At 42.7% G+C, this 26,392-nt stretch overlaps 1 protein-coding gene across 1 annotated transcript in view; it reads right to left on the reverse strand.

Annotated features, from left to right (window-relative positions):
• Positions 1-26,392, reverse strand: part of CFAP74 (cilia and flagella associated protein 74) — a 46,862-nt gene that overhangs the window by 8,511 nt on the left and 11,959 nt on the right. The window contains exons 11-27 of the mRNA XM_086476206.1: positions 25,435-25,617; positions 24,229-24,402; positions 23,025-23,143; positions 20,334-20,400; positions 19,812-19,901; positions 17,711-17,884; positions 15,607-15,781; positions 14,193-14,305; positions 13,219-13,341; positions 11,984-12,105; positions 7,903-8,031; positions 4,732-4,819; positions 3,953-4,126; positions 2,477-2,610; positions 1,573-1,849; positions 981-1,088; positions 139-293 (exon numbers count right to left, since the gene is read on the reverse strand). Coding sequence (XP_086332332.1) covers positions 139-293; positions 981-1,088; positions 1,573-1,849; positions 2,477-2,610; positions 3,953-4,126; positions 4,732-4,819; positions 7,903-8,031; positions 11,984-12,105; positions 13,219-13,341; positions 14,193-14,305; positions 15,607-15,781; positions 17,711-17,884; positions 19,812-19,901; positions 20,334-20,400; positions 23,025-23,143; positions 24,229-24,402; positions 25,435-25,617 — 2,405 coding nt within the window. The remainder of the gene's footprint in view (positions 1-138; positions 294-980; positions 1,089-1,572; positions 1,850-2,476; positions 2,611-3,952; positions 4,127-4,731; positions 4,820-7,902; positions 8,032-11,983; positions 12,106-13,218; positions 13,342-14,192; positions 14,306-15,606; positions 15,782-17,710; positions 17,885-19,811; positions 19,902-20,333; positions 20,401-23,024; positions 23,144-24,228; positions 24,403-25,434; positions 25,618-26,392) is intronic.

Here is a 26,392-nt window from a genome sequence, read left to right on the forward strand (position 1 = left end):
AATTTTGGAAACAGCCTTTGCAACAGAGCTAAAGCTATTTCTTCCTGCAGTTTGCTTTCTTGTCTGCCTATAGGTTTTAGTAGATTTATTGAACTACCGATGAAGAGGATGTTGTACAAGATGCTCTGGCTGACTTACTCAGGCTTTAACTCGTCGGATTTTGGTTGTTCAGCACTACACACAGAAGTCAGGTATTTGCTGCCTCCATCCCTTATGAGCTGTCTGGAAGACTGCTGTCTGGTAACGGCAATGCTGAATTTCTTCCCCTCTCCCTTTTCCTCTTTCTTCCTTTTCTGCAAATGCCCACACAGGGACGTTACACACTGAGGGTATCACTGGGGATCCAATCAAAACATCAATTTGCAGATACACAGCCCCTGGCCCAAGCACACAGAACCCAAGGGGTGACAGCGTGCATGAAACAAGGCAACAGCAGCAGGATTATGGGAACACGCCATAGGCACAGCTGTTACCACACACATTTCTAACAATATAAAATTAAGTTGAAATGTATGTATTTTACCCCATCTTAAAAAAAAAAAGTTCCCCTGTTGGAGCAGATGTGTAAAAGTCTCTCTCATGGGAATTTTCTCTATTTATCTCATAATTTAAGACCACCATAGATGCTCACACAAAGTAATCAACCCCAGCACTGCATACCAAGTCCTTGCCTGCTGTAAACCTGCAAGATGTGTAGAAACTTTTTTTTTTAAAATACTTGCAGTTTCCATTTGCAAGAAAATCCTCTAGGAATGCTTTTGAAATTGTTAGCAGAAAATTGAATTATTGCTCACTGAACAGACTACACGATGGCGCACCAGCACAGTCACACTCTTGTCCTTTACAGGGAGGTCTTACATGGATCATGAGTTTGGGCTTCATTAATATGCAAAAAAATTTATGATAAAAATATCATCCAGAGAAACAAATATCTGGAACTAAGAGACCAACAGCACGTGCTAGTTCTTAGCATTCCTTACTTGTATTTCTGCCCCTGTCGCAGCTGCTCTGCAAAGCCTCCGAACTGCCTCTTCTCTGATTAGCTGATCTGACAATGTTGGTCTGAAGGACACTTGAATCAAGCTTTTCTGGGAGCGCGAGAGGTACACAAGAGTGATAGGCAAAATTCAGCCCTCGTACATGTGTTACACCTACAAAGCCCAGCAGCAGCGTATACAGGACAGCAAAAAAATTAACAAATAAAATACAATTTTTTTCCAAGCGAATAAGGGGATCCCAAGGATAAGGTCACTTGCAGCGTTTTTGGAAGTCCACGATGTTACAGTGGGCTGGTTTTACATGACCAATATTTTTGATATTTAAACATTCTTCAAATAAATCACAATGACCACACTGAGGAAAGAACATTCAGGGTGAAAACTCCCATAAAGCACTAGTCAGATTTGACGGCTAACCCCTCATGTCCTATTTAAAATGTTATTTCAAGTAACTTGAAATGTTCCAGCTTTTCTAATAATTTTGTTTTGAGCTTCATTTACAAGTGACAGCGTTTGTAGGGATGTAGACTATCACAAGATTTGGCAGAACGCTTGATGCTTAAAGTGAATTTACCTTCCCAGGCAACACCGTTCCAACCGAAGGTGTAATTGTCACTGGGCAGTCTGCTGGCACACGGAATTCAAACGAAGCGGGGCCCACAGGGGCAGCTTCCCCGCGGCCAGTTCTTGGGCCAGCAGGACTAAAGCGCCTGAGACTCCCAGGGGAACTCATCACGTACAGCGTTGCTGTGGACACACCGTTTAAGGCTGTTGCAGCAAACCGAACTAAGGAATGAGACAATTCAAGAGGTGGGTGGACTCCAACTGCTTTGCATGACAGCTTGAATTGTCTAAAAATAAACACATGATAAATTGTCTCAGCATAAAATAGTCTCTTAATCAGCCCGGAAAATAGGGAACTAATCCTGTAGTCCCTATTTAAGCAGAATTTCAAGCTTGCAATGGGAATTTTGCCTAAAGATGAACAATAATACTATCTATTTTTAATGCACAATTGGCTAGAGTCCCTGCTTGAATTCTTCCTCTGTGAACTTCTGGAAATACATCCAGTCAAATCAAAGTTTATACCATCATTATTTTAGCAGCATTAGCTTACTGTATGAAGCACTTTAAAAAGAAATAAAAGCCTTCAGTAATTCTGCTGAAAAAGCAAGTAGAACATTGAAGGTTAAGACGACCTGGGGCAAACTTGCAGCTTGGATATGTTACAGGGATAAATTTCAGGTGGGATAGAAAAAAGTTATCTCAGGAAAGACAGGCATGTAAAGGAAGGATGGAACACACAGGCACTGAGCAACTCTTGCCAACTGCAGCATTCCTACCTGCCTCACATTTTTATCCCAGCCTTACCCCTTCAAGGCAGGCAGGGATTTAATTTCTGACCTAGCTTCCCAGTGGAAACCCCGTGTGATTTAGGCTTCCAGATTAACTGCTACTCAATTAGTTTCTTAACGTACCTATTAACCTCTGACTTGCAGGTTAGCTCAAAGCTGTACTCTTTTGCCTTGTTAGCTTTGAAGATTACGTCCAGTGTCAGGCTTTCAAGAGGAAGAAGAATTCCAAGTCCGTCATTGGGTTGAATTTCAACAAACTGCAAAATGCAGGGTAAGAAATTATTGTCATTAAAATAAGAAATCATTAGTTAAATTATCAAATTATTAGTAGATTAAATTAAGACATTACTGGCAAGATAAGAAAATTTTGCTATTAAATGTACAAACGTCAGGAAAACAGAAACCTCCTAGTGAGAAGCTTTCATCTGAGTTAGTGACTAGTGACTGACGTGCAGATTTCTAATCTCAAAGTAATTCGAGAGGCATTAAATCCATTAACTCAGACTTCAGTAGAATCTCTTCCTCAGCTTCCACCACCGATGGTAATCACCTTTCTCTAATGTTTATTTACTCTTCATAGACAACTGAATGAAATGTAATAAAAACCTCAACAGTTCCCCCTGTATCTCTGCAGAGCTGATTCCTGTATGACGTGCAGACACCACAAGGACAAGTACTGGTTTAACACCTACAAATGTATATTGGTTTGTGTTTGAGTTGATGACGATTCAAGAATGTCTCCACATCACATTTTAAGCTAATCATGACACACACGCTGCGAAGTAAATCTTTAATGAAGCTGAAGGCACCAATTCCTTTTAGCTAACTCCTTGATTTTAATCCCTAAAACAGCAGAGAAAGGGAGACTGCCTAATCAAATGTCAGGTTCCTCTAGCTCTGATTCCAGTATGCCAAACCATTTCACACAGCGATCATCGTGCTATTATGAAGCTTGAACAGCTAACTTCTTGCAAAAATAAAAATAAAGAATAATTCAGCAGACCTTGCCCACATGAAACTGGCAGCCCCTGCGATTAGTTTAGCTCCCATGTCAACTTACAGTCAGTCAGAAAATACCTGACTGTATTTTGTGGTTCAGGGGATGATTCCCAATAAGCAGTTTGGACGTGGCCACCCCTGCCTCAAAGACAAAGTGTTTGGGCACTTGGATGTGAACTGTGCGATATTCCTCAGCCTCAGGGGCAAAGCAAAGCCCAAAGCCTCTTTTACGTAGTAGTGTAAGTGACCTGTGGGCCTGAAAGAAAAGTGCACCAAGTATTCTGGCAGTAGATTTCTTGGTGTAAAAAACAGGTATTCTACTAGGATGAAGTTAGACTAACAATGTCATGTAGGTGAGAAGAGCAAAATCTCCTTGAAGATGTTCGTACTGCTTGGAAAATGGTTAGGGTACAACACGGGGAAAGTGTACACCAACCAGCACCAGAACTACTCTGCCTGTTCCGACAGTGCTGCAGGCAGAAGTATTCCCATGGGTTTGCAAGAACGAGTCATGATTTATTTACACTCACGCTGAAACGTGTTTGCATAATAATTAAATATATTCTGATAGAAGAAGAGGTGGGGGGGATAACTACCTACCTCTGGAAGTTCCACAAATCCAAACTCTTGCGGCAAGATGGATTTGTTTGTTAGCGTGACATTTGCCTGCACGGCTTCATAGATTGTGCAGCATCCAAAATTGATTCGTGCTGGACTGATTTCCAAATCAGAAGTAGTAACAATTGCATGGACAGTAAAATTAACTTTTTTAGCCTGAAAAAAATGCAAGAGCACAGGACAAAAACCTCCATCTGTGGCACTGTAAGGACAGGATTGAAGTGAAATGTCATCCAAAAAGATAACTGCAAAAAAGTTATTCTACTCTATTCCTTGACAATAACGTATGTAAACGTAACATATCTATCTTGAACTTCAGCCTCATTGTTCTCCAAACAGAAGCAATAGGAAATGTCTCTCTCACAGGCAAAATTAAAGAAAAAGAAATAGTATCTGTATCTCAAATTTCACATGCGAGAGTGGATTCACACCTGCACCTCCAGGAAATGTAAACTCCAAGAATATGCTACAGCTGTAGCACAGCTCAGAGTAAGAAGATCGTGCTAGGGTATCTGCTAGCTCTCCGGTACCAAATAAACTGCTAGGGAACAAGAAAGGATTTAACTTCCAATTTAAATTGTAAGCCTGCTGACAGGAAGAAACTATCCAACCTGTGTTATCACTGTAAGTGCCTTTTGCTATTATCATAGGACTTCAGCTAGTGAAGAACTAATCTAAGATTAGGTACCGTAAGTGAACATTCGCTACAATAATTTCCATCTATTGTCCGTCCGATAACCAGCATAACGAACATCACTAACCTTACCCACCACCAGTATTGTCACTGGAACTTCCAGAACTCTTGTCGCTTCATTAAAATAGCTCCCTGCATCTTCAGGAAGAGAGGGCCTAGAAATCAAAAAGTCCATTCAGTCTCATAAAAAATATTTTGACTGTTTTCTAGTTAAGGGGAATAATAAACTTTCGAGAGAGGGATTTCTGAACCAAAAAAACCCGAACAAAACCAAAAACCAACACACAAACAAGGTATCACTCGAGGTCTAAAAGTTTTATTATTCACAGCTTTTAACCTTAAGGCAGTAGTTGTGCTCCAGCAGGAGTGTTCACATCTGCAGTTGGTTAAGCATCAGCTCCAATGCGTCACTGAAGTGAAGTCCAACTACAATCTTGTACGGAAGATACATGCAAGTATCGGGGAAAACCGTGGGAGAAAGTGCCGATGAAAAATGAGTGACCTACGAAGTTCCACCTTCTGGCCAAGAAAACAAAAGATGCCGTCGGGTCAGAGATATTATGGACTTGTCACGGATTTCCTACGGAACGGCACAGCTCTGGACAGCCAGCTCCGAGTGGGCATGCAGGGATTGCAAAGGTGTCCAGCCACGAAGTCAGGATCATTCCCTTGTACGTCCACGTGGGACTTCTGTTGGTTTATTTATTTCCAAGACAGGCTCTTGGACACCCAGGAGTTTAAGGGAGTTATTCACAGAGGTCTGCATCCATTTCTGCTTTTTAAAACGCCATCCAGTCATTTCAAACTCGGGAAAACGTAAAGCTTCCTCCAGAATAGCAACCTTCTGCATCTTTGCTGCACCACGGCACGTAACCAACCCAGCCTAGGCGGCTGTTTCCTTTTGACACCGACCTAAGTTTGTCACCAGCCAGTTTGAGGCAGAACCAACGGTATCACAAAGCACAGACACATAAACAAAGCGAACCAAACTTGGAGACCAATAGTGTCTGATGATACACCAGATAAGGAATTTAAAAGAAATATGCGGGTTTTCTGTGGATGAAGCATTTTATTATTTACATAAGCTCCGTTCCAGAGCTTCAAGCCAAACCAACACAAAAGCTCCAGCATTTTTAGCTCTGCTGATCTATTTATAGTGACTTACAGAGTCGGAGTGAATTGCTTCCTGTTCTTAGGTCTCCGCAGTGACAACGTTCCTACTACTACTGGAATTACATGCAATTGTTTAATGTATTGTTAAAAAATAGTTAATGACTAAATAGCACCCACTCAGTCACTGCGCTGATCTGGAATCTTGCTGGCTGTTAAATTGCAAGTCTGGAACGTGACTTTAGAAGGTGATCTTCAAAGTATTGCTGACTTGTTTAAAGACAGGAGTTAAATACAAGGTAGGAATAAATGATCAACTTTCACTTTGTCACAGGGCTTTAGAATAGCAGAAGAAATTAATCTATTACAAAATAATCCAGAGGGAAAAAAAATAATTGTAACTGTACGTACACAGTGATGGACTCTAAATTAGCTGTTACGCCTTGGGGAAAAGATAGTGAAATCCTTCCGATAGTTCTCTGAAAATGGCATCTTCATGCTTAAAAGCAATTAAAGAGAAGCATAAAAGACAAATCAGATTTAGACTGCCAGCATCTGCGGGACTGGTTCCAAATGCAGAACAACTAAAAGATGTGGTATTTGGGAATTCTGAAAGTCAGCAGATTAGAGAACTTGCCTTCAAATAAACAGAAATCGTCTGCTTCAAACACCCAGAAAGCTGCGAGTATTGTAACATCGGACCAGGCACTTCAGGGTGCACAGACTACTGGGGAGAACTTCCCCAGCCTTCAGCCCAGCTGTTCCCGTAGTACTGAGGAAGGAGGGTTTCCTTTTACTTTTGTGTTACTTTTCAGGCAGCTACTCTATTAGCAGAGCTTGTAACGCCAGGTCAAGGAGGCGGCATTTACGGGAATGTGTCACTAGCTCAGTGCTTCCCATCACCTCTTGGCGAGCTCATCTTCCCCTGCCACACACTGACTTCCCCTGTGCGTTAGGTCTTTTAAAACCGATCTATGTACTGAAACAGCAGGCACTTATTTCAGAAATGCCTTAATCTCATCAAATCTCCTTTCTGAAGCTTCCCCATTTTTCAAAGGAAGATTAATGTTCTAAATCCAAGCTATGCTTCTCTCCAGTCCGCAACTGTAACAGTGCCTTACAGCATCTTGAGTTTCGGAACTGAAAAATCATAATAATGGTTACGATCTGATAGGATTTGAGATGTTGGAAGAACTGTAAACACGTCCAGTTCTTTGAATACTAACCTGGGGAAAATTTCAAAGCTGGTGATCAGACACTCCATTTAGAACCCAGAGCTGCTGAGTGAAACCCCAAATATACTCACCTCAGAGGTCCTAGATAACCTATATGAAATAAGCAGCAGGTCTGCAGCAGCAATCAATGCAGAAGCCACCGAAGTCTTTAGCTGTATACCAGAATTAAGACCTATATAATTTAATTTATATTTGAAAAGAAGCGTCCTGCTAAATTCTTTAGGATGGCAATGACAAAGTAAATAAAATCAATGGTGGCCAACAGGAGCTCTTGGATTTAGATCTTTAAAAACTGGAATGCTTTGTTTCGTAGAACCATGTTTCTATGTGTAGCTGTATCATGAAACGGAAAACAGAAACTGGCTGGGCTAAGGCTTTTAGCATCTTAGAAGATGTTGTATAAAATGGCACATGAAATTCAAGATCAATACATTCACATTTCGGAGAAAAATGTACATGGGTAGCGGAGATAGGAACAGGAAGCCCAACCATGCTTCCCTTAATTAGCAAGCACAGGAGTTCTTGTCCAGAAATTACCTAACCAGTGATGCGTGAAGCAGCCACCTGCCCAGATAACCTCTCTCTCGTACAAGAATAGCTTCTCCCCAGAAATGGGAGCAGCCTACCAGGAGTGCAACTGCTCGGCTTTTCACACTACAGGAAGGCATCTCCTCCCAGGTATGTGATCCAAATTAATTTCCTCCTTGAGCATCTGGCAGCTTTTAAGGGGGAAGAGGGGGGGGCACCAGGACCGCACTGACACCAGCAGTGTGAAGTCCAGCCTGCTGCAGCGTGAAGAAAGAGAAAAACCTTTTGACCTGCTCAGGTTTTCCACTGACAGCCCCCTACAGATAGCATCTTAAAGACTGACGAGAGGACTGGCGTTGGGTTACCTGGGCCGAAACTTCAACTGCACGGCGAAGGACGACTGAGCCTGGATGTAACCTGTCTTGGGAAGCAGCTCCATGTGCTTACTCAATTCTTTGCAGACTTCAAACTTCAAACGCAGCATGGCTTTTGCTCTGCAAACAGATCAGAGATGCTCAGGTGGTTTTGAGGCTACCTGTCCTGCCATCTGAGCGGCATTTGCTCTGGGAGTTTGGTCCCCTCCCCGCCCCCACCCTTGCATCTCTACCCTACATTACCACTAGAATGATTCCAAGCTTCCTTTGAAAATGATGGGCGTCTAAAACTGCTACAGCAAAATCACACAGTTGTATTCTCTTTCAAGATAAGTATAGAAAACAAGATTTTGGGAGCACTGCAAGTAAACCCAGCTGTATTTCAAGCAATGTACACAGCTGATCGGAATATAATTATCAAAGTGCAGCACAGTGGTAAGTCAGGTCAGGGGAAAGTCAAAGCCAAATTATTGTGAAATATCAGCTAATTATTTGCTCCTAGCATACATCCCCTCTATCTGAATCAACAGGAATGACTCACAGAATGTTTGAGACACCTAATTGGTCCTAGCTGCAGCACAGAACCCACTCAAGATAGAAAAGGAGTAGTCGTCTTGTAATGCTGGATCTAGGTTATGTAACAATTGGTGGTGGGAGGAATGCAATGTCTGAGAAACAGAAAAAATGAAGAGCAGCGACCCCTAAGTGGGGCCAAGGAGACCTAGATGCTGCTTAAGTGGCTAATGAGCACTTAACGTCCCAGCCTGTAGTCAGAAGAATCAAAAGAATGAACCTGAAAGAGCACAATACACCTAAAACATCAACATGTACCAGTCTGTGAATTCCATTCATTATCGTTATCATCATAGTTATCTCAAAACCTTCAATACCAAAAATTAAGCCTGTACAGGCTTAATTAGGCAGGAAAAAGCCTCAGCCTCGCAGGGCGGTGGGGTGGGGTGCTGTCTTACACCAGAAATGCACTAAAAGCCCTGCTACTTTTGGGTTTTCTCCCCAAAACCATGGTGACTTCTTTTAAATAGATGTGAATTCACAGCTCTCTTGTAACTTCTCCTCTAACAGCAGAGATTCTACAGGGCTAGAAGTCAAAGCGTGGCTGAGCTGGTACTGCCAGTTCCTCTGCCAAAACCTGGGCTCTGTTTGACCTACGAACGGCATCCTGGAAGCTAGGAAACCTCTCCCTGTTTACTGAATTCTGGCTATATTATAACTCAGCGATAGCCACAGACCATACCTTGCTTTGGAATTGTATGTCTAAGTGCAAAATTGCCAAGCAATTCACAAATATTTCAGCTTGTCATTCTCCTTCTCTTGGACTGGTTTGCAAGCTGTCAGTCCAGATGGTCTGCTCTAAATCAACAGCTACAGCATGTGGTACTGGGAGCCTGGAATGATTTCTGACTGTTGACAATCTAAGAGAAGTATATACCACTTCATTAAATCAGTGCAGATTATAACCTGCCAAAGAAATTACTTTTCAGAGTGATTTATATTGGACAGGATTCTGGTAAGACACTTTCACCCTTTATGCTGCTTATTCATGTTTCCCGATTACTGTGTGCTATGTGACCAGAGAAAGACCCAACGAAATCCAAAACGAAACCAGTATTAACTAACACTTTTCAATTCTACAGAGCTGGCTGGGACACTTCAGCGCCAGAGCGATCTAACTAACTTGGAAACTTGATCTTCTACTCATGCTGTGGATCACAGTGTCATAGATCGCAGCAGCAACAAGATACAGGCAAGTTCTTTCTGCTCTGTCAGGTGTTTGTGTGTGCTGGTGGTGAATGAAAGCCTAACACATCATCTCCTTCAGGTCTGGGTCAGATTTTTCCCTGAAAATCTAAAGAATCCTCTCCCTACAAGTTTTAGCTTTTTTTTTTTTTTTTTTTTTTAAATAAATAGCTAGGGATCGGAGGAGAAATCTGTAAGAATATTCCCGAGTAGCAGGATTATTTAAGTATCTAATTAACATTTCATTAAAGAATCTGTGTTCTAGACATTATGCTAATAAGATTTCACATCTAGTGGACCTGAACTTCAGCTCTCACTAGCTACGGCGTTTCAGCAGCTGACAGACACGCAGCCTTTTCAGCCGGGCTGTGGTACCCGTACCCCTGGGCTCCTTCAGTGAACGGCTGCTACGAGCGTGAGCTCACAGCCAGCGCTGCAGCGACCCTCTAGCTGCCACGCAGGTCACACAGAGCTGGTGGAACCAACTACTCTCTTTGGCTGCGTGTTGGCAGCACTTTGGGTGCTTCTTCACCAGCCCGATAACTGCCCTCGGCTCCGGATCCTTTGTGCCTGGCCGCAGAGCACAGGCCCTGGCAGGGCTGCCTTGCCCCAGTCTGTCACTATTGCGATTAACAGACAGCTACTCACTAGTCTAACGTAAGAAATTGCTCTTGACTGATAGTCATTTATAGCTATTTTCAGCCGTTTAAACTCATTCTGTTTGAGAAGTGGTTTGACACGTACCATGTAACAATGAGGAATCCTCTTGCTGATAGACGCTACAGAAAAATTTCCATAGCTACTAGAGGAAGAAACTTCTCAGGCATCACAGCTGAATGATGAAATCTATCTATTTGTGCAGGATAAAAAGTTGAGATGTGATATTCCTGCACATGAAATACTTTGAATTTCAGCCCAAATAACAAAGACAATTTTTCCTAACCGGAGAACTGGGTAAAGACTTGATTTGCCAAGGTACTAAGGACAGTACGCTACCTATTAAGTGCTCTCAATTCAGTGAAACTTGGCAAAGGATCAGCAGGATTTTTCCCACAATTATGGAGTTTTGCCCTAAGCAATTTGACGGCTTCTATCTTTGGGATCCCCTTGAAATCCTAAGTGTTCGTTGGGAGAGTTATTCTGCTTCTATACTGGTAAGTTTTTTCCCTGGGTTATCTAGACCAAGTAGAATCACTTACATAACAACTTGTGCTTGTCATATCTGTAAGCTGAATGTCTGAGATAACAGCTTTACTCATTTCTTTCCAACTGTGAAGAATCTCTGCAGTCTGTAATTCTGGTAAGAGGTTTAGAATGGATGCCTTCTACAGAACCAATCTCTCCCCCACCCTCCCACAAACCCACCCCGATCCTATTTAAATAGAATCTAAGAAATGCAAATTGTTAAAATGAGGATTCAATAGTGACTGTGGTAGGTAGAGGGAAGACACCCAGCGCCTGAAGACAATTAAGAGTAGAAATTCATGTAACCACTCTCTGACAGCACGAAACCTCTGGGAGCCAATGAGCTGATGTATTATCTTTATAGGCCAGTGCAAACAGAACCCGTGTTCAGATGTTACCAACTTGGGCTACAGAAACACCCAGGTATTTGCCCCTCCGCCCCCAAATTGCTATTTGGTCACTACCTGCGTACTTACAGGGCACCTGTCACTCCAGTGCAGTGCTTAAGGCCTACATGGGTGAGGAAAAGTCATATCCTTCCCATTTTAAAGTAAGTGCAAAAGGACCGACACGATTTATCCAGCATCATATCCCAAGTCTGGAAAGACTTGTGCCCGACCCTCTCAATAAAGATCAGTCGGCAGAGGCTGGCTTCCAGATCATAAGTCTCCCATGGCCTTTAATTAAATTAGCTGAGAAATAACAAAATATTCTTTCACAAAATTTCCTTGCCGAATCAATTACGCCCAACGGGCGCTTACTTTAGACGTATTTATCTCCCCAATGTTTAGTGTGCAAATTCCACACGACAAAACTCTGTGGGGCTGCTGTCCCTAGGGACTTCACAGAACTGGCACAACACAGGGAACCCTGCAGGAGTGGAAGGGCACGTATTAACCCAGATACTTCATCGCAGGATAGCCAAGTCCAATTTCCACAGCAGTGTGGAACTCAAAGGGCTTGTAATCGGGTCATCCTCCTGCAATGCCAAGGAAAAAAACAAACTGGTCTTCAGCTTCCTATGAGGACAAGATGGGTGTGGCACAATGGAACTTCAAGCCATCACCTAGTGACTTAAGATCTCACTAATTAGCTGTAGGAGGCAGCTGACAACGGAAGGGTAGCTCACCTGCTTCGAACGACAACGCGATCCTGGTAAAGTCGGTCGTACACACAGATCTTCAAATCGACGTTGGGACTGGGCACCCAAACTGGCACATCAACAGAAACTCCAATGGCACTAAAGCCCAGCTGGTAATACAGAAATCAAGACCGTGATTATTTGTATTAGTGTCAAATTCTTACTGATCTAGGCAGAGCAGGAACTTCTGCTATAAACTACAGCTGAGTAAAATATTTTATTATTCGTATTGCAACAGTTTCTTTAATTAGGCAAAGCTATGAAAATAATTTGTTATGGTATCCCAGCAGAAAAAAGAATTATACTTTGGTTCGGATTCTTTGACAGAACACATGAAGGAATAGGATGCTGCCCACGGTATTGACAAGAAATATTCAAATTGCATCTAGCTAAGTGAATGTGCCATAATTCAGAAACTCAAGAGTCTGCAGCTTGTTTAGCCAGCAAGGAAACACGGCAACAGCGGCACGGTGCTGTCCACCCTACAGTGACCTGAGGTCTGACATCAGTGACCACATAGTTCTGACTTGGATAAAATGATCCTGAAAGAACAGGAGCCCCCAGGAGCCTTCAAAATGCCCCTGCAGCTCCTTTTCTAGAGCACTCCATCTGTAGACCACGGGGAGGGCCAGGACCGGCCTACTGAGCTTCTTGGATGTTTTTCTTTATTTTTTTGGCAAGCTTCTGTGCACTGCTCCCAGGCAGAATCTGGCTTCCAATGAAGTGTAGAATCAAAATATGCTGAAGTGGTAACTAAAGTTGTCATCTCTTCCAGCTTTCACACATCAGTTCCACTACCGCATGCTAAATAATTCCAATTCTGACATACCAGAAAGAAAATAAACTATGTGGGTTGGGAACAGAGGAGATTACTTTGCTATTTGTTTCCAGGACATTAAATGTTTTCCAGTATGACGTCTGATAAAATGGGACTATCATCAGGATTATTTGCATAGAAATGTAAGAGAATCAACAGGTTTAATAACCATACTGCATCAGAGAGAAGGGCCATGATTTACAAAGTTACCTCCCATCAAACCACATAATACATAACCACATGGTACCTCGTTGCTGTTTCTTAGAATGTTCATAAACACATCTGTCCTCTACCTCCTTGTTTCTAATAGCGGATTCTGAGCTCTTTTAATTCTTGTGAAAAGCAGGAGGATTTTAAACTCTTTTTCTAAAGTGTTTTGAAGTAAGTCTTGCACAAAATCACTCACTGGTTTGCAGTCTGAGTTGTCAAACACGATCACAAACTCTGCCCGCACATCCCCAGGGACAGCTGGGACAAATATAATCTGAAGTTTGACAGAGCTGAAGGGTCCAATTTCACCTTCTGTAACCTAAACAAGAAGCAATATGTTTTTAATGAAAACAACTGCGTCACTGCAGTTGGCTATAAATTGTATTGAAATAAAGCAGCAGTATATTATACTCATACTACACACACACTCTACTACAGCTAGTTTGCAAGTAGACTGAAGACCCTATGCAAGGGAAAAAAAATAGCTAGCAGTATCAGTAGCTCCCTAGGAGGTTTATTGTGGGGAAAAGACTTGACATGACACATGGTTTCACAACCAGGCCCAGTCAGAATTTGACCGAGAGTCTCCTTTCACTGCAAGACTCCCTATGATGGCTAGACAATGTGGTCACCAAGGTGTTTTCATCACCACTGGTGAGTATGTAAAACCTGGAGCAGCTGTCTCGTGCTACAAAGACCTGCTCTACTGATTGCAGCGTGAAGTCCACCCGCCTTTTGTAGGCAGAAGCCACAAACGCTAGTCCCAGCTGGTACCTGGACTCTCGTACCCAGATTTTTTTAATAGGTCTCAAGTTTGACATTTCCCAGCCATTCTTCCTGCCCCATCTTGTGTGTTGTCACTAGGCTTTGTATCACCACAGAATGGCACAGCAGAAAAGTTTGGCAAAAAAAATAAGAGTTAAACTATGGGAAATGGAAATGTATACAGAATCTTGGCAGAAGCTGTCAGCTCCAATCAGTGTTTATAGATCAAACGAAAGGGCAAATGTGTCACGTGAATTCATCCCAAGAACTAACTGTGGTACAGCGAAGTCCAATGGGCTTGAGGCTGACCCCGGACTGAGGCACTTCCCACCAGAGCCCCAGCAATTTATTTGAAGGAGGCTCAGAGTAGTGAAAACCTTGTCTGTATCTCCAGATATCCATTACCTTTCCAAGCATAATTTCAACAGGTGCTTCTTCAGGAGAAACTTCCACTAAATTATGTGCATTGTCTGTGTCTAGATCTGGTCTGGAATTCAATATATCGTGACCAAGTTGTTCTGGGGGAAAAATTAAAAAAAACACACAAATAAACCCCCACAAAATGCTGGAGTGTGCATCTACTCAGAAACAAAAATATCAAACAGAGCAGAAGTACATCGGTTTTGGTCAATATTGGAAATCCAGTAACGTATACCGACGAATGGGAAATATAAAGGTCTAGAAGGAAATTTCTGTTTGGCCAAACCACTTTGCCCTACTCCAGAAGTCTGCCTGAGGTACCTGAGCCTTCCACTACACAACAACAATATTAATGTTCCCATAGCATAAAATATATCTCGGAGACTGTTCATCAAGGAATGCAAACTCAGCTGGAGGCGTGAACTGGACTTAAGAACAATTTCCATGGGACAAAGCAATGCAGTCAGGAAGACCTGCAAAGCCAGTGGAAATGAAGCTTCACTTTATTTCCAAAACTACTGCAATAATAAGTACTTTTTAATTAACGTCTCCCACTAGGGCTTCGAAGCGCCTTAAACTAACGCATCATGAGAGAGACGAAGCTAACTCTGGACCATATGGCAGTAAGCAACTGGCAACCGTATGATTCACACTAACCAGGAAAAAGATCAAGGTGTCACGAGATCTACTAATGTGCCAAAGCAATGGACTTTTATTATTCTTAAAGCTCTGAAAGTATCTTTAAAGTTGTGTGGAGACAGCGACCGTGATTTATAGAATCACTCCACTTCACAATACAGATCGCAGATTTACACAGAAAAACCACCCACAATGTTTTCATGGAACTTTTAGTTTCCTGCAATGGGAATGATCCATATCCAGAAGAAATGTTAAAGAATACAGATATAGAAATTAAGAAAGTCTTTCTTCTACAAGACTGGATTTTATTAAGCACATAGTAAATATTAGGAATGAGATGGAAAATGTCTGAGAAGGTTCATCTTTCTGCTTCCTCATTCCTAGAATTACAGACTACAAAAATAAACCTGTCATGTGGATTTCTATTCTGAGAAGTGGGTATTCAGTTGCTGAGACAAGAACGATAACGGTTTTGCAGTTTCTGTAAGCTAGTTGGTTTCTGAATTCTGAGATTGTTGATCTCTAATGAAAAGCGAGATTCTCTGCTGCTTTGATGTAATGGTGTCAGAACATTATTTTTAGTCATTTTTTGTGAGGCAGCACACAAAGACATACAGCATCACCACTGAAATGATGAACTACTTAATTTACTGAGGAACTTTGCAAACTGAAGTCCACATTTCATGACGGGAAACTCCACAGATGGACGATGCTTAGTCTGGGAAACGGCACTGCCGGTGTTCTGCAACGGCAGCCTTACCTGTGGAGCTCCTGCTCAGGCCTGTCTCAGTCCTCTGCTGCTCCACCGGGGCTACACAGCAGGTCGCTTCTTCACCGGGCTCAGGAGAAATTTGTTCCTTCTTTTCAACCACAGATGTCACAGGACTATTGCAGACTCTCCTTTCAGGGACACAGTCACTGAGGTGTCGAGTAACCTGTTAGACACCGCAGAAGACGTGTTGTCTGCTGTGACCGCTCACCTAGCTCGCACCAGCTCCAACTGTATCGAGCAGCTGCAAACCAGACTTGTGTTTTCTTGCAATGCCCCACGTTACAAATGGAGATGTGTTGCGCTTCCTGCTAGACCTTTATGAATGAGCAGATTTAATTTTTGCTGGCTGCCCAAACCAGGTAAATAATGTCACGGGAGCAATACAACACAGTGTCAGTTATTTTACAATTAACAGAACTAACATTTTTCTAGTGGAAACACAGGCAGTTCTATGTCAAAACTAAGCCTGCTAAAGCTAGACTCCTGTTTATTACACCCCTAGAAAAGACAGAATACAGAAGGAAAACCACAGGTACAGCGTTATACAACTCTTTATTTGAACCACACTTTTAATGTGCGGATAGTTGATATGTTATAGCATGAGACAGCATGACAGTTGATAGTACGAGAGCTGAAAACCACGGCGAACAGCTCAGTGGTTTCACTGTACATACTATTTAATGTAGTGTTCCAAAAGAGGGGTCAACTCTTTTCTTAGAACTTAAAAACGGGTTAGATGATCAAGTAGAGAATTCTGAAAACCCTCTCAGCCAACTGCTCTTCAACAATCAAAGAAATTAAAAACTGCAGTGATGGAACAAAGACAAAGTATCTGCACTGTGTTTGCAAGAACATGTAGGCGCTTCACAACAAAGATATGCAACCTAGTAGGGACAGTCTCTCTGGTCAGGGACCCGTGAGATCTACATCTATGGGTACCACCCAGGCAACGCTTGAGGAAAAAGGAACATCATGATAATGATATTCATCAACACAGGAATTACAAAGCGCGAGCTCTTACCACAGTGTGTGGGGGGGGTGGTTGTGGGTTTTGTTGTTTGTTTGTGGATTATTTTTTTTTAAATCTGAAGATTTCCCCACCTTAAGAATAAACTCCACAACTTACTTAGAAGAGGAGCAAGTACCTCTTCAGACTTAAGCTGTTCAGTCTTCTCAAAAATCTGCCCCACAGCGCTGACATGCAAAGACAGCTGTAGCCTTGCTTTCCTTGTAAGTGTTTTTCGCTTAAAATGATCCGCTACGTGGAGGAGTAGAGCTGTTAGGATTCCTCAGTTTTCTGTCAGCTTTGAAACTGGCATACCGTAGGAGCAATCGATATCAGGTCTAACACCACACACAGAGCTCTGCACCAAGTGTCTGTGTTTTAGTACATTTCTTCAACAGCCTCTGCTTCGTCCCCACCCAGGACATTCCACAGGACACAGAATTACAATCATTTGCATTCATCCCACTACTGATTCCAGAGATCTCCCTTCAATTCTTTTAATGCTACGTATTATTATAGTATATATATTATAGCCCTCAATGGAATTCTTAGTTTCACTAAGACAACTCCTTCCCTTGTAACAACAGCTTGTCAATAACCGTGACTGTCCTCCTTTGGCAGGAAATTCAAATGAGCAGCTCTGAAGTTTTAAAGGAAGATCACATCAGAGCGCTCCCAATTCTCATTACTTTATTGCTAGTTTTGCAACAGTTGGCATTTTCCTGCAGTCCAGGAGCTGGGATTTTAAATGACCCTGTCAGAATCTCCTCTTTTAACTCAAGTATTTTTTACTAATTTTTATGGATGTGGAGGAAATAGGAACCATGACATAAACGACTGAAATGTTAAAAAAATTATCATTGTTCCCCCCCAATAATTGGTTTTAGATTTGTCCTGTGATATTTGGGGGTCTAACAGATCATATTAAGATATGCCAGCCCAAACATAAACAAACTACTAAAGGCTGGACCAGATGGTCTTCTGAAGTCCCTTCCAACCTGAGCTGCTCTACAGTTCTGTATGATTCTACCCCACTTGGCAACGCAGAATGTTTCTATTAATTTAGGGAAATGCTTTTGAACTTACCGTTCTTCCAGGTGAAGACTGTGCTGTTGCTCTGCATGTACTACTGTCACCCGCTGACGTCTGAACTTTGAATCTTGTTCCCAAAGCTCCCCTGTTTGTCAGGTTGATGGTCCGTGAAATTGTCTCTCCCACCACATGGCTGCCAAAGTCAATGAGTTCTTTATCTAGTGCCGGCTGTGAGAAGATAAACCACTAATTACTGCTGTCCTAGATAGTCAGTCATGTCAATTAAATGAGCATCCACCTTTTCAAGAATAAGACTTTAAAGTTCTTATTATCATTTCAAAGACTGTATCAAACAACGACATGAACTGTGGGTGTCCTGCCTTTTTGTAGGAGCCAACTCATTAAAACAATGTCTTGTTCAACTGAGCCACTTCCGTTTCAGTCCACTATGTGCCAACGGAAAAACCAGGTTAAATTCTGTTCGCAGCAGCAGCTTGTGTAAGTCTTCAGGTAGTTACCCTGGAAGTGGGCAATATTTACACACCGATTCAACATTGTTACTCCCGAGTTACAGAAGAACGGTTTTACTAGCATCAAGCTGAGAAGCACGCAGCATTTAACACCACAGCGTGACTACATGCCAGTTTATAACACAGCCTGTCTGGCTTCTGAGCCATCATGGTTTAGAACCAGTTTAAAAAGTAACATGCTACTTCATACAGAGTTTTTAATGACATTGTAACTGGGTATATGATAATAAAAGGCTTGTACTTCAACCATCAAAAAGACAACTTGGTTGCTTGCTAGCATCCTGCTTACAGCTGAACTCTTCCCGCTTTCAAGGCACAAAGCACAGGAGTTCCTGTGCGCAATCAGCACACAACGACGGTATGAATTCTCTGGGTGAAGAAAACTACTCCTCTGACCAAAGGTTAACGTGCTGGCTGTCTACCGCCTTGTGCATTCTCATCCTCAACGTCTTTTAACTGGAAACCGTCAGAGAGTCCTACACCGGCACTCAGACTGAAGTATGCAATACCGATGGGACATCATTCGAGCTTCCTACAAGGGCTTAAAATTAAGCACATGCTTAAATGCTTTCCCAGATTGCTAATACAATACTCACAGTGCGCTACCCTTCAGTTACTTCCCCCCTTCTATCTTCTGTGTTACAGGTTATTCTTGACTCATTTCCCCCTGCACAAGAGTTTCGACGCGCGGTCCGGTGCAGACCCTGTACAGGCAGTCTCACTCATTCAGTTCACTGAACTGCAGCATCACAAACTCCAGGCAGACATGCATACATCTAATGCCTTCTTTAAATTATCACTACATTTTCATTAAGTATGCTCCCAGTATACCCCAAATCCTGCATTTGCTACTCTGTTCCCACACTGGGTGTCCCCTTGCATAATCTTTTTCCTCTGGCACTGTGTGTACTCACCTACAGTTTCTTTTGGCCTGCAAAGCCAAAGCTGCCCTTCGCTGTGAAGGAAGTAATTTAAAAACAAAGTTGTTGCTTTTATCAAGTACTTGAGTTAGCTCATAGGAAGTTAGGGTATCTAAAAATAAGTTAGTGCTGCCTGTAGTTCCATCGCTTAATTAACAGTAAGAAAATTATGTTCTTTGCTTAAAATTCAGTGTAGAATTCTCAAAAAATTTTGAGATGCTGAAAGAAAGGAGGTATTATATGCTTTTTGTAAATGCCAGAAGAGACAGAAAGATATTGTGTGATTTTTGTCCACATAGAAAACTAAAGTTAAGAATAAACTACTGCAGGTCTGCGATGGAATTTCCAAAAATTCCAAGGGAGAAAAAAAAAAAAAGATAGCTCATTTCCAGCCACCATTTCTCTTCCCTCCATTCACAATAACATTGCGACACCAATTTCTAAACAGAACTACTACAGTTAATTCCACTCTGAAGTTCCAGTTCAGGTTAAGTAAAACCATTAAGATAATTTTGTATAAATGTCCGTGTCATCTGGAAAGCTAAGGAATGAATGATTTCCAGGAAAGAAAGTCTCCATTTAAAAATGAAAAAAGAAAGAAATGTAAAGACTTCTTGCTAAATATTTTCAACAAGGTTTATGCTAGCTCACATCATCTATCGCTGCTGTTAAGGACTCTGAACACACTTCAAAGAAGTCACTTACAATGCATCTCTTGGCTGTACATTGCAATGGAACCGAAAAAGAACCTGTCTGTGCCATGAACATCACTTCTCCTTCCAGAGTTTCATTTATCTAGAAAACAACACAAAAAACCCCAACCAGGTAATTTGCACAGACTTCGCCTGTGTAGTCTGATGAAAAACATCTTCACTCATTCTTTGAGGAACGTATCAAAATGTATCTCTACGGATCCTCCATCTCCACTTCAAACCAGTCTGTGGTAACCGCCTGGCTCACTGTAGCTGGGCGATACCATAAACCTCCTGGTTTGCAGCAAGTCTCAAAACGCTCCCGGAATATTAACGCGCCCTTAGAACAATTTAACAATTTACTGCGATTTAACAGAGCTCGAACACGCACACAGCTGTGCAGCCACAACAGTCCCTTTCCAGACATGCCGTTTGTTTCCTTGTTAAGAAATTAAATTAGTGAAGTTTTTAATCAGACTGGTGGACGATACTGGGATTCTCGTCATCGTGTAACCTGGCACTCAGGCGCACTTACCGTCGGCTGAAACGTTACCACAATTTCACAGGACATGCCAGGAGACATTTTGCCAGGTGGGTCAAACCTGTGGAGACAATGAACACAAAACTCCAAATGAAAGCTGCGTGTGAAACATCCACTCCTATTCTGGTAACAATGGCAGATTCCACACCCCACCCCACGTGGATGAATTACTTTGAAAAGTCATGAGTGACAGATGAATGACAGAAACAGAAAGGGAGCCGGCCAAAATCCATAGCTAAGTGTTGTCAGCATGGGAATACCTAAGCAACTGAAACACAGAACACACACACTAATTGCAATTTTATCGAAACAAAATTAAAACCAAACAGAAGCAGACGAAGCAGTTTCAAACAGGAAAGGGAATTCCCTGTTCAGAATTCAGGAGCTTAAAGTGTGAACAGGGAGATAAGGATCTGCGCGCTGACCTTCCGAACAGAGCTCTAGCAGCTGCTCCTGAGAAAGCCTCTAAGGAACAGCTCCCCTATGGGGGACGTCACCCTGATAACACAGTTGTGAGGTGGAGCCCAGGCTGCAAACGCCCCCAGCACCACGAGCAGACTCCGCTGCGCGGGGACGTAGGGACGCCCGTTCCAACCGCCGGAATGTCGCTGTGCGTTAGCGCGCCCAGCGCCTGTCCCCGCTGAGAGCTCTCCAGCACCGTGTGTATAACTACCCGTGCAGGTGATGGTGAAGACAGCCGATACCGTGACAGCTTAGATGTGCTGGGTATTTTCAAAACGCTTGGTAAAATTATTTTGTAACAAACAATTTGTGTACGTTTCTACTTGAGAAGAGATAAGCATTATACAGTGTAAGATCAGTATTGACAAATGTGATCTGTGCTGTTCAAATTATTCATACTATGACAATGGATAATAAGATCTGTAGATGATTTTTGTCAGCTATCTATCTGGCAAATGTATGGGTAACGAATTTATTTGAAAAAAATTTGAATTAATTCATCAGACATCAAAAAATCATTGACTCGTTCTGTTCACAACACCTGATGTTTAATTTGTATTTGGAAAACATTTTGAAAGGCAGTTGTATCAAGGAAAGACTTAGGCCTTTCAGAAAGGGTTGTTTCATTTCTGGTCACAAATCAGAGGTGCTGATTTAAAATACACCATTGTCCAACACGCTAAATGAGAAAAAAAATACCAACCTTTGAGAGCAGGAAAAAAACCCCTCATTTTTTCAGAAGATGAGTAGCTTCAGGCTTTGTAACAGAAATTAGACGTGTATTGTAAGTGGGTCAGAATTAAATCCACACACATGGTTTCAAAACAAGCAAAAAACTACACTGCTATTCAGCCAAGCACCAGAGCAAGTTTAAAAGCTCAAGAGTTCTGCTGTATTGTGGTCAATTATGCATCTCCATTAGTCTGTGACTAAAGTGCTCAACATCTTCACCGCGATCTTCTGCAGCAGCTGGATTCAGACTTTACAGCTCTCAAGGGATTACAGTCAGTCGAGAGCTGTGGTGTGTTCACGTTCCAGTGTGCTCTTACAGGGACTAAGTGGGTGAGGAACAGCTTAACTCTGCACCATAAGTTTTTGTACCAAGCTACTAGAAATGCCGAGTGCAATCTATGACATCAGGACGCGATCAGTCACCGCGGTGATACAACTTGTTCATGGCACTGGGGTCTGTCCGAGCAGTCACAGAAATGGTTTCTTCAGGTCAGTCAGCCATAAGAGCTGAAACCTTAATTTTTATGTAAGCCAAATGAATTTGCTCTGTTGTCTCCTATTTGTCAATCAGCTTCACTTACACACAAACAAGAGTTTCAGCATTTTCCACTTCTAGGCTAGACTACAATACCTTTTTTCGTTTCACTAAGTTCCAAGGAAACATATTATTTTCTTGACTTCATTTTTAAGATAAAGACAAGTTGTGAAAAGTAGTATTTCATATTTTTAAGGGCTTGGAATGTCTCCAGAGAAAGCTCGTCTCCAAATTATTATTAAAAAGAAATATTTTGAGGACACTTCCACCTGTTTATCTATAAACAGTCAGATAGAATTATCAGTATAGTTAAACTGAGATTAATTTACAGTCTCTCCCAACTGGACAGAGTACTTCATTATATAACCTGTCATCAGGATTACATGAATGGATTGATGGGAAAGACCCTGGGATCTCAATTTAAGGGCTCTTGGCTCTGAGATCGACTCCTTCATTTCATCAGCTGCTTCACGCACAAACTTCAGCAGTCATCTGGAACCTCGGGTGAGTCACGCTGTGAAGGAGGGCGGCTGGTGCAAGAGGTTTGCCGAGGCTTGAAGGCCCTCGTGGCGGCCTAGAAAGAAGCTTGGCTCCTCTTTTACATCTCTGCACCCACAAGAGACCCTTTGCTCCTTTTTAAAAGGGTGTGACATTTCTGAAGAAAGCTTTCTGCTTGTTCAGGGCTGGCAGCCACCACAGGTCTGCGTTGCTCTCCACAGAGCAGGGCCCGCTCCCCTGCTGTCAGCACTACAGAAGCAACGACCTGCAGCTCAGGCTCAGCAAGTCTCTTGCTCCTCAGCTCTGAGACACAGTCCCTTTCCTCATCATGCAAGAACAGAATATAACAGTTTAAATGTATTTGCTGAAATCTATTGAATATGCTACAGAATTTGGTTACACCTCCTGTTCTGGTACAAGGCAAAACAAGCAACTAGTCTACGGTTAGTTTTACTTACTGGATACTGATGAAGTCCTTGAGCCACTTGCTGATTCCCACTAGTCTGCAGGAATTAACATTGTAGGACGCATTTATCAAAACTATCTTCTTTTTGTAGGTTTGACCAACATCAAAATCCTTGGGACACCAAACATACCAGGTGTGAGAGATACAGGAAGCAGCATTTACACATGCAATCACAAAACCAGCCCCTTTTACCACAGCTGTGCTCACAGGCCTGTGTGCAGGGGATGGCACAAGCCCACACGGCGTTGCCTTGCTCCAACCAACCCTGTCAGACCACAGAGCCTACAAAGGCAGGAGCTCACGCTTCATGGGCGGGGTGACGTTATCCCGGCTTGGGCACAGCTAATGCACCAAGCTGCTCCGTCTTTTCCCGCACTGAACGTCAGGCCTCACGTCACACTCCTGGTCTAACAGAGTTGTTCACAGTTTCGACTCCGTGTGGCAAAGACAATCCAGATTCCTTGAACACGGAGCTGGGTGCCACCGTCTGCCGGGGGAGGCCTGCTGCTTCCCTGCAAGGCGCAGGTTCCCAGCTCCTAACAAGACCAGGGCGCCACGGAAGCCGCGTACCTGGGCACGTCCGTTAGCCCAGACGAGCAGAGTCCTGCAGGCTGCCTGGAGCACGGTGCTCCGACACAGAAGACCCCTCTGCAAGCGCAGAGAAGAACCGGGCGCAGAGTGCTGCTTGCTCACAGCGCCCTTGTGCACTAGAGCACAGAGATAAACTGCAGCTCTTTCCTCCCGGCCACTGCAGTACGACGGTCACTTGCAAACTGGAAGCTGACCTGGACTGTCGCACGACCTCTCGAAGGACATCATTTTATAGTAATAATGCATATACAAACAGTATAGGTCTCAGTTACGCTGCCTTTTAAAAAACATAGAACGCAGTTCAACAAGATGTTTCATCATTTGCTCACCTTTCAGACAGTACTTGAATTCCCCTAAGGAAGCACTTGTTAATTTAGATATAAGTAGTAAAACTAAGTAGTTTGTTTAATCTGACCATAACCTACCTAAGAGACTGCTAGAGAAAAAGGCAAGTGCTGTTAGGGGTTTGAGTACAGACCTATTAAAGACAAGGTATTTCTTTTACTTCCCAGTGTAACAGAACTTTGATCAAGTATATCACTGGTATATCCATGCAGTAAATACAAACATCATCTTCATCAATCCTATGGAGAATGGCCACTAACCTTGAAATGAATGCAGCTTGGTTTACTATAGAAGGCACAGCCCTTACGTTCGTGACCAGACACTGTCTGCTTGTGAAAAATTCCAGTTTGGAATTCCTCCATCTTTTCCTCAAAACCTTCTTTTTTCACTGCCCTTGTAGCCAGCTGCTTTGGATCCATCTCTTCTCCAGGTATCTAATAAGGAACATCAGTAAAAACCACCATGACCGTAGGCAGGTGTGACCACAGGTTCCTGCGAACGGCACCCTTAGCATCTGGCCAGCCGTTGTTTCTCTCCAGACCAAACCCAGCCTCCCAGCCTCAGGATGAAGCATTTCATCTATTTTCAGCTGGCTGTTCTGTAGCTCATCATCATCCCACGCTAGGACATAGTGGGTTTAATGGCAGTATTAGCTCTTCTGCACTCAAAGTTTTTTTCCCCTCAATGTCTTAAATACTCATTCGGAGAAAAAACAGCCACTTGACTGGAAATTTCAGTTGTGGTCCAGCGCTTTTTTCATGCAACTATACGAATATGTACTGACGTTATTTCTTTTTGATGGGTTATAAAGTCTGCTCTTAAAGGCATTCTGCCTCTGAAAAAAAGCAGCGCATGCAAGCATGCCTTGGAGTAACAGTCAAGATCTCGACTACACAATTCCACTCTATAAGAGTGCATTATTTACGTCTGTTTAGAGTACGAATACTACTACTTGGCTAGAAGATACGCTTTTCTTTGCCCAGCGTGGTACAAAAAGTTGTTTCCACATAAAGCAATTGCGTTGCCAACTCAACAGAAAGTCAGTTTAGAAAAACTAAACTCAAACAAGTGCGCACAATGTGACGTCTTCACGTATCTCCGAACCAAAACAGAAATATTGTTCTCTTAAAGAGAGAACAAACACCACCAGCACAGTGTCAAACAGCGATTACTCTCATGATTTCCTCACATCTGAATCTCTACATCTACGAAATAAACTCTGCATTGTACCTGCAAAATAGGTAATTACTGGTTTTAAGCAAGGTTCCTAAAACACTGCTTGCCAGTGTCATTACTTCAGATACCTACAACTCCTAGAGAGGCAAATGAAACTTTTCTAACCCACTAAGATACTTCTATGGATACTGTCAAAATTTTGTAGACTGACTTCACAATGAGGCAATTACAAAAGGAGCTGATCCACATTTTTTTTTCCAATTTCTAATAAGTGATATCACAACATTTACCTTGTGCAAGTCACATTCCTGACTCCAAAGTCCTGGGAACTCTGGTTCTACTAGGGTCTCATCCCTCTCTTTCTCATCTTCACCACTTTCACAGAGCAGATCAGGGGGTATTTTTTCAGAACTCTCTCCTACAGGAGCAGTTGTCTCCCCAGCTGAGGAACAAGCTGACGGAGAGCACCATGACTTCTGTGAAGAAACAGCAGTTTTGAAGATTTAGTTAATTACCAGAGGACAGTTACTTCAACAGTTAACAGTTTGAGGAGATCTTTCAACACAAAAATGGCAGGTCTATAAAGCTCAGAGGCCAAAGATGACAACTGAGATCAATCCCTCCTTAAGACACCAAATACAGACAAAACCTTACATCAGAAGCATCTCTACGACACTAACGGTATGCTACAGGAGGCTGGGAACTCGTCCTCAGGCACGAGAACACCGGCTGCAATTTTTTAATGTTGTGTGCATCACGTGATAACCAAGGACTTTGTTATTTTGTTGTAGCGTGACCATTTCTACCGACACCTCTCCCCCACCCCTTTTCTTTTAAATACCTAAGGATCGCACGAAGCCCATAGTTTCATCAGGGAACTCAATTCACTCCACCTCACTTGCCAGGCCAGTGCCCCCTGGAACACTGCGCAGATAAAAAACCCAAATCACACCCAGGAAGCTGACGTCTGGAGAGAACCACTGTCTCCTTCCCAGCACAAAGGAACCATTTCTCTGGTGCTGACAAACTGGTTTGAATCCTTACTCGGGGATGAAGGCAACGAAACCGGAGGTGAGGGCACTTCAGGCGGGTTTTGCTGCCTGTCGCGATTCACTTGTTTGCAAATCCACCACTTCTTACAAATGCCCTTAACGCCCCCTCCTCCCCCAAACAGGACAATGTCTTTACTGGTACAAGCATCCACCATCCAGAACAGGGAGAAGAACAGTCATCAAGAGATCGAACGGA

This window comes from Leptosomus discolor, chromosome 20, assembly GCF_034619465.1.
Source record: "Leptosomus discolor isolate bLepDis1 chromosome 20, bLepDis1.hap2, whole genome shotgun sequence".
Taxonomy (NCBI): domain Eukaryota; kingdom Metazoa; phylum Chordata; class Aves; order Leptosomiformes; family Leptosomidae; genus Leptosomus; species Leptosomus discolor.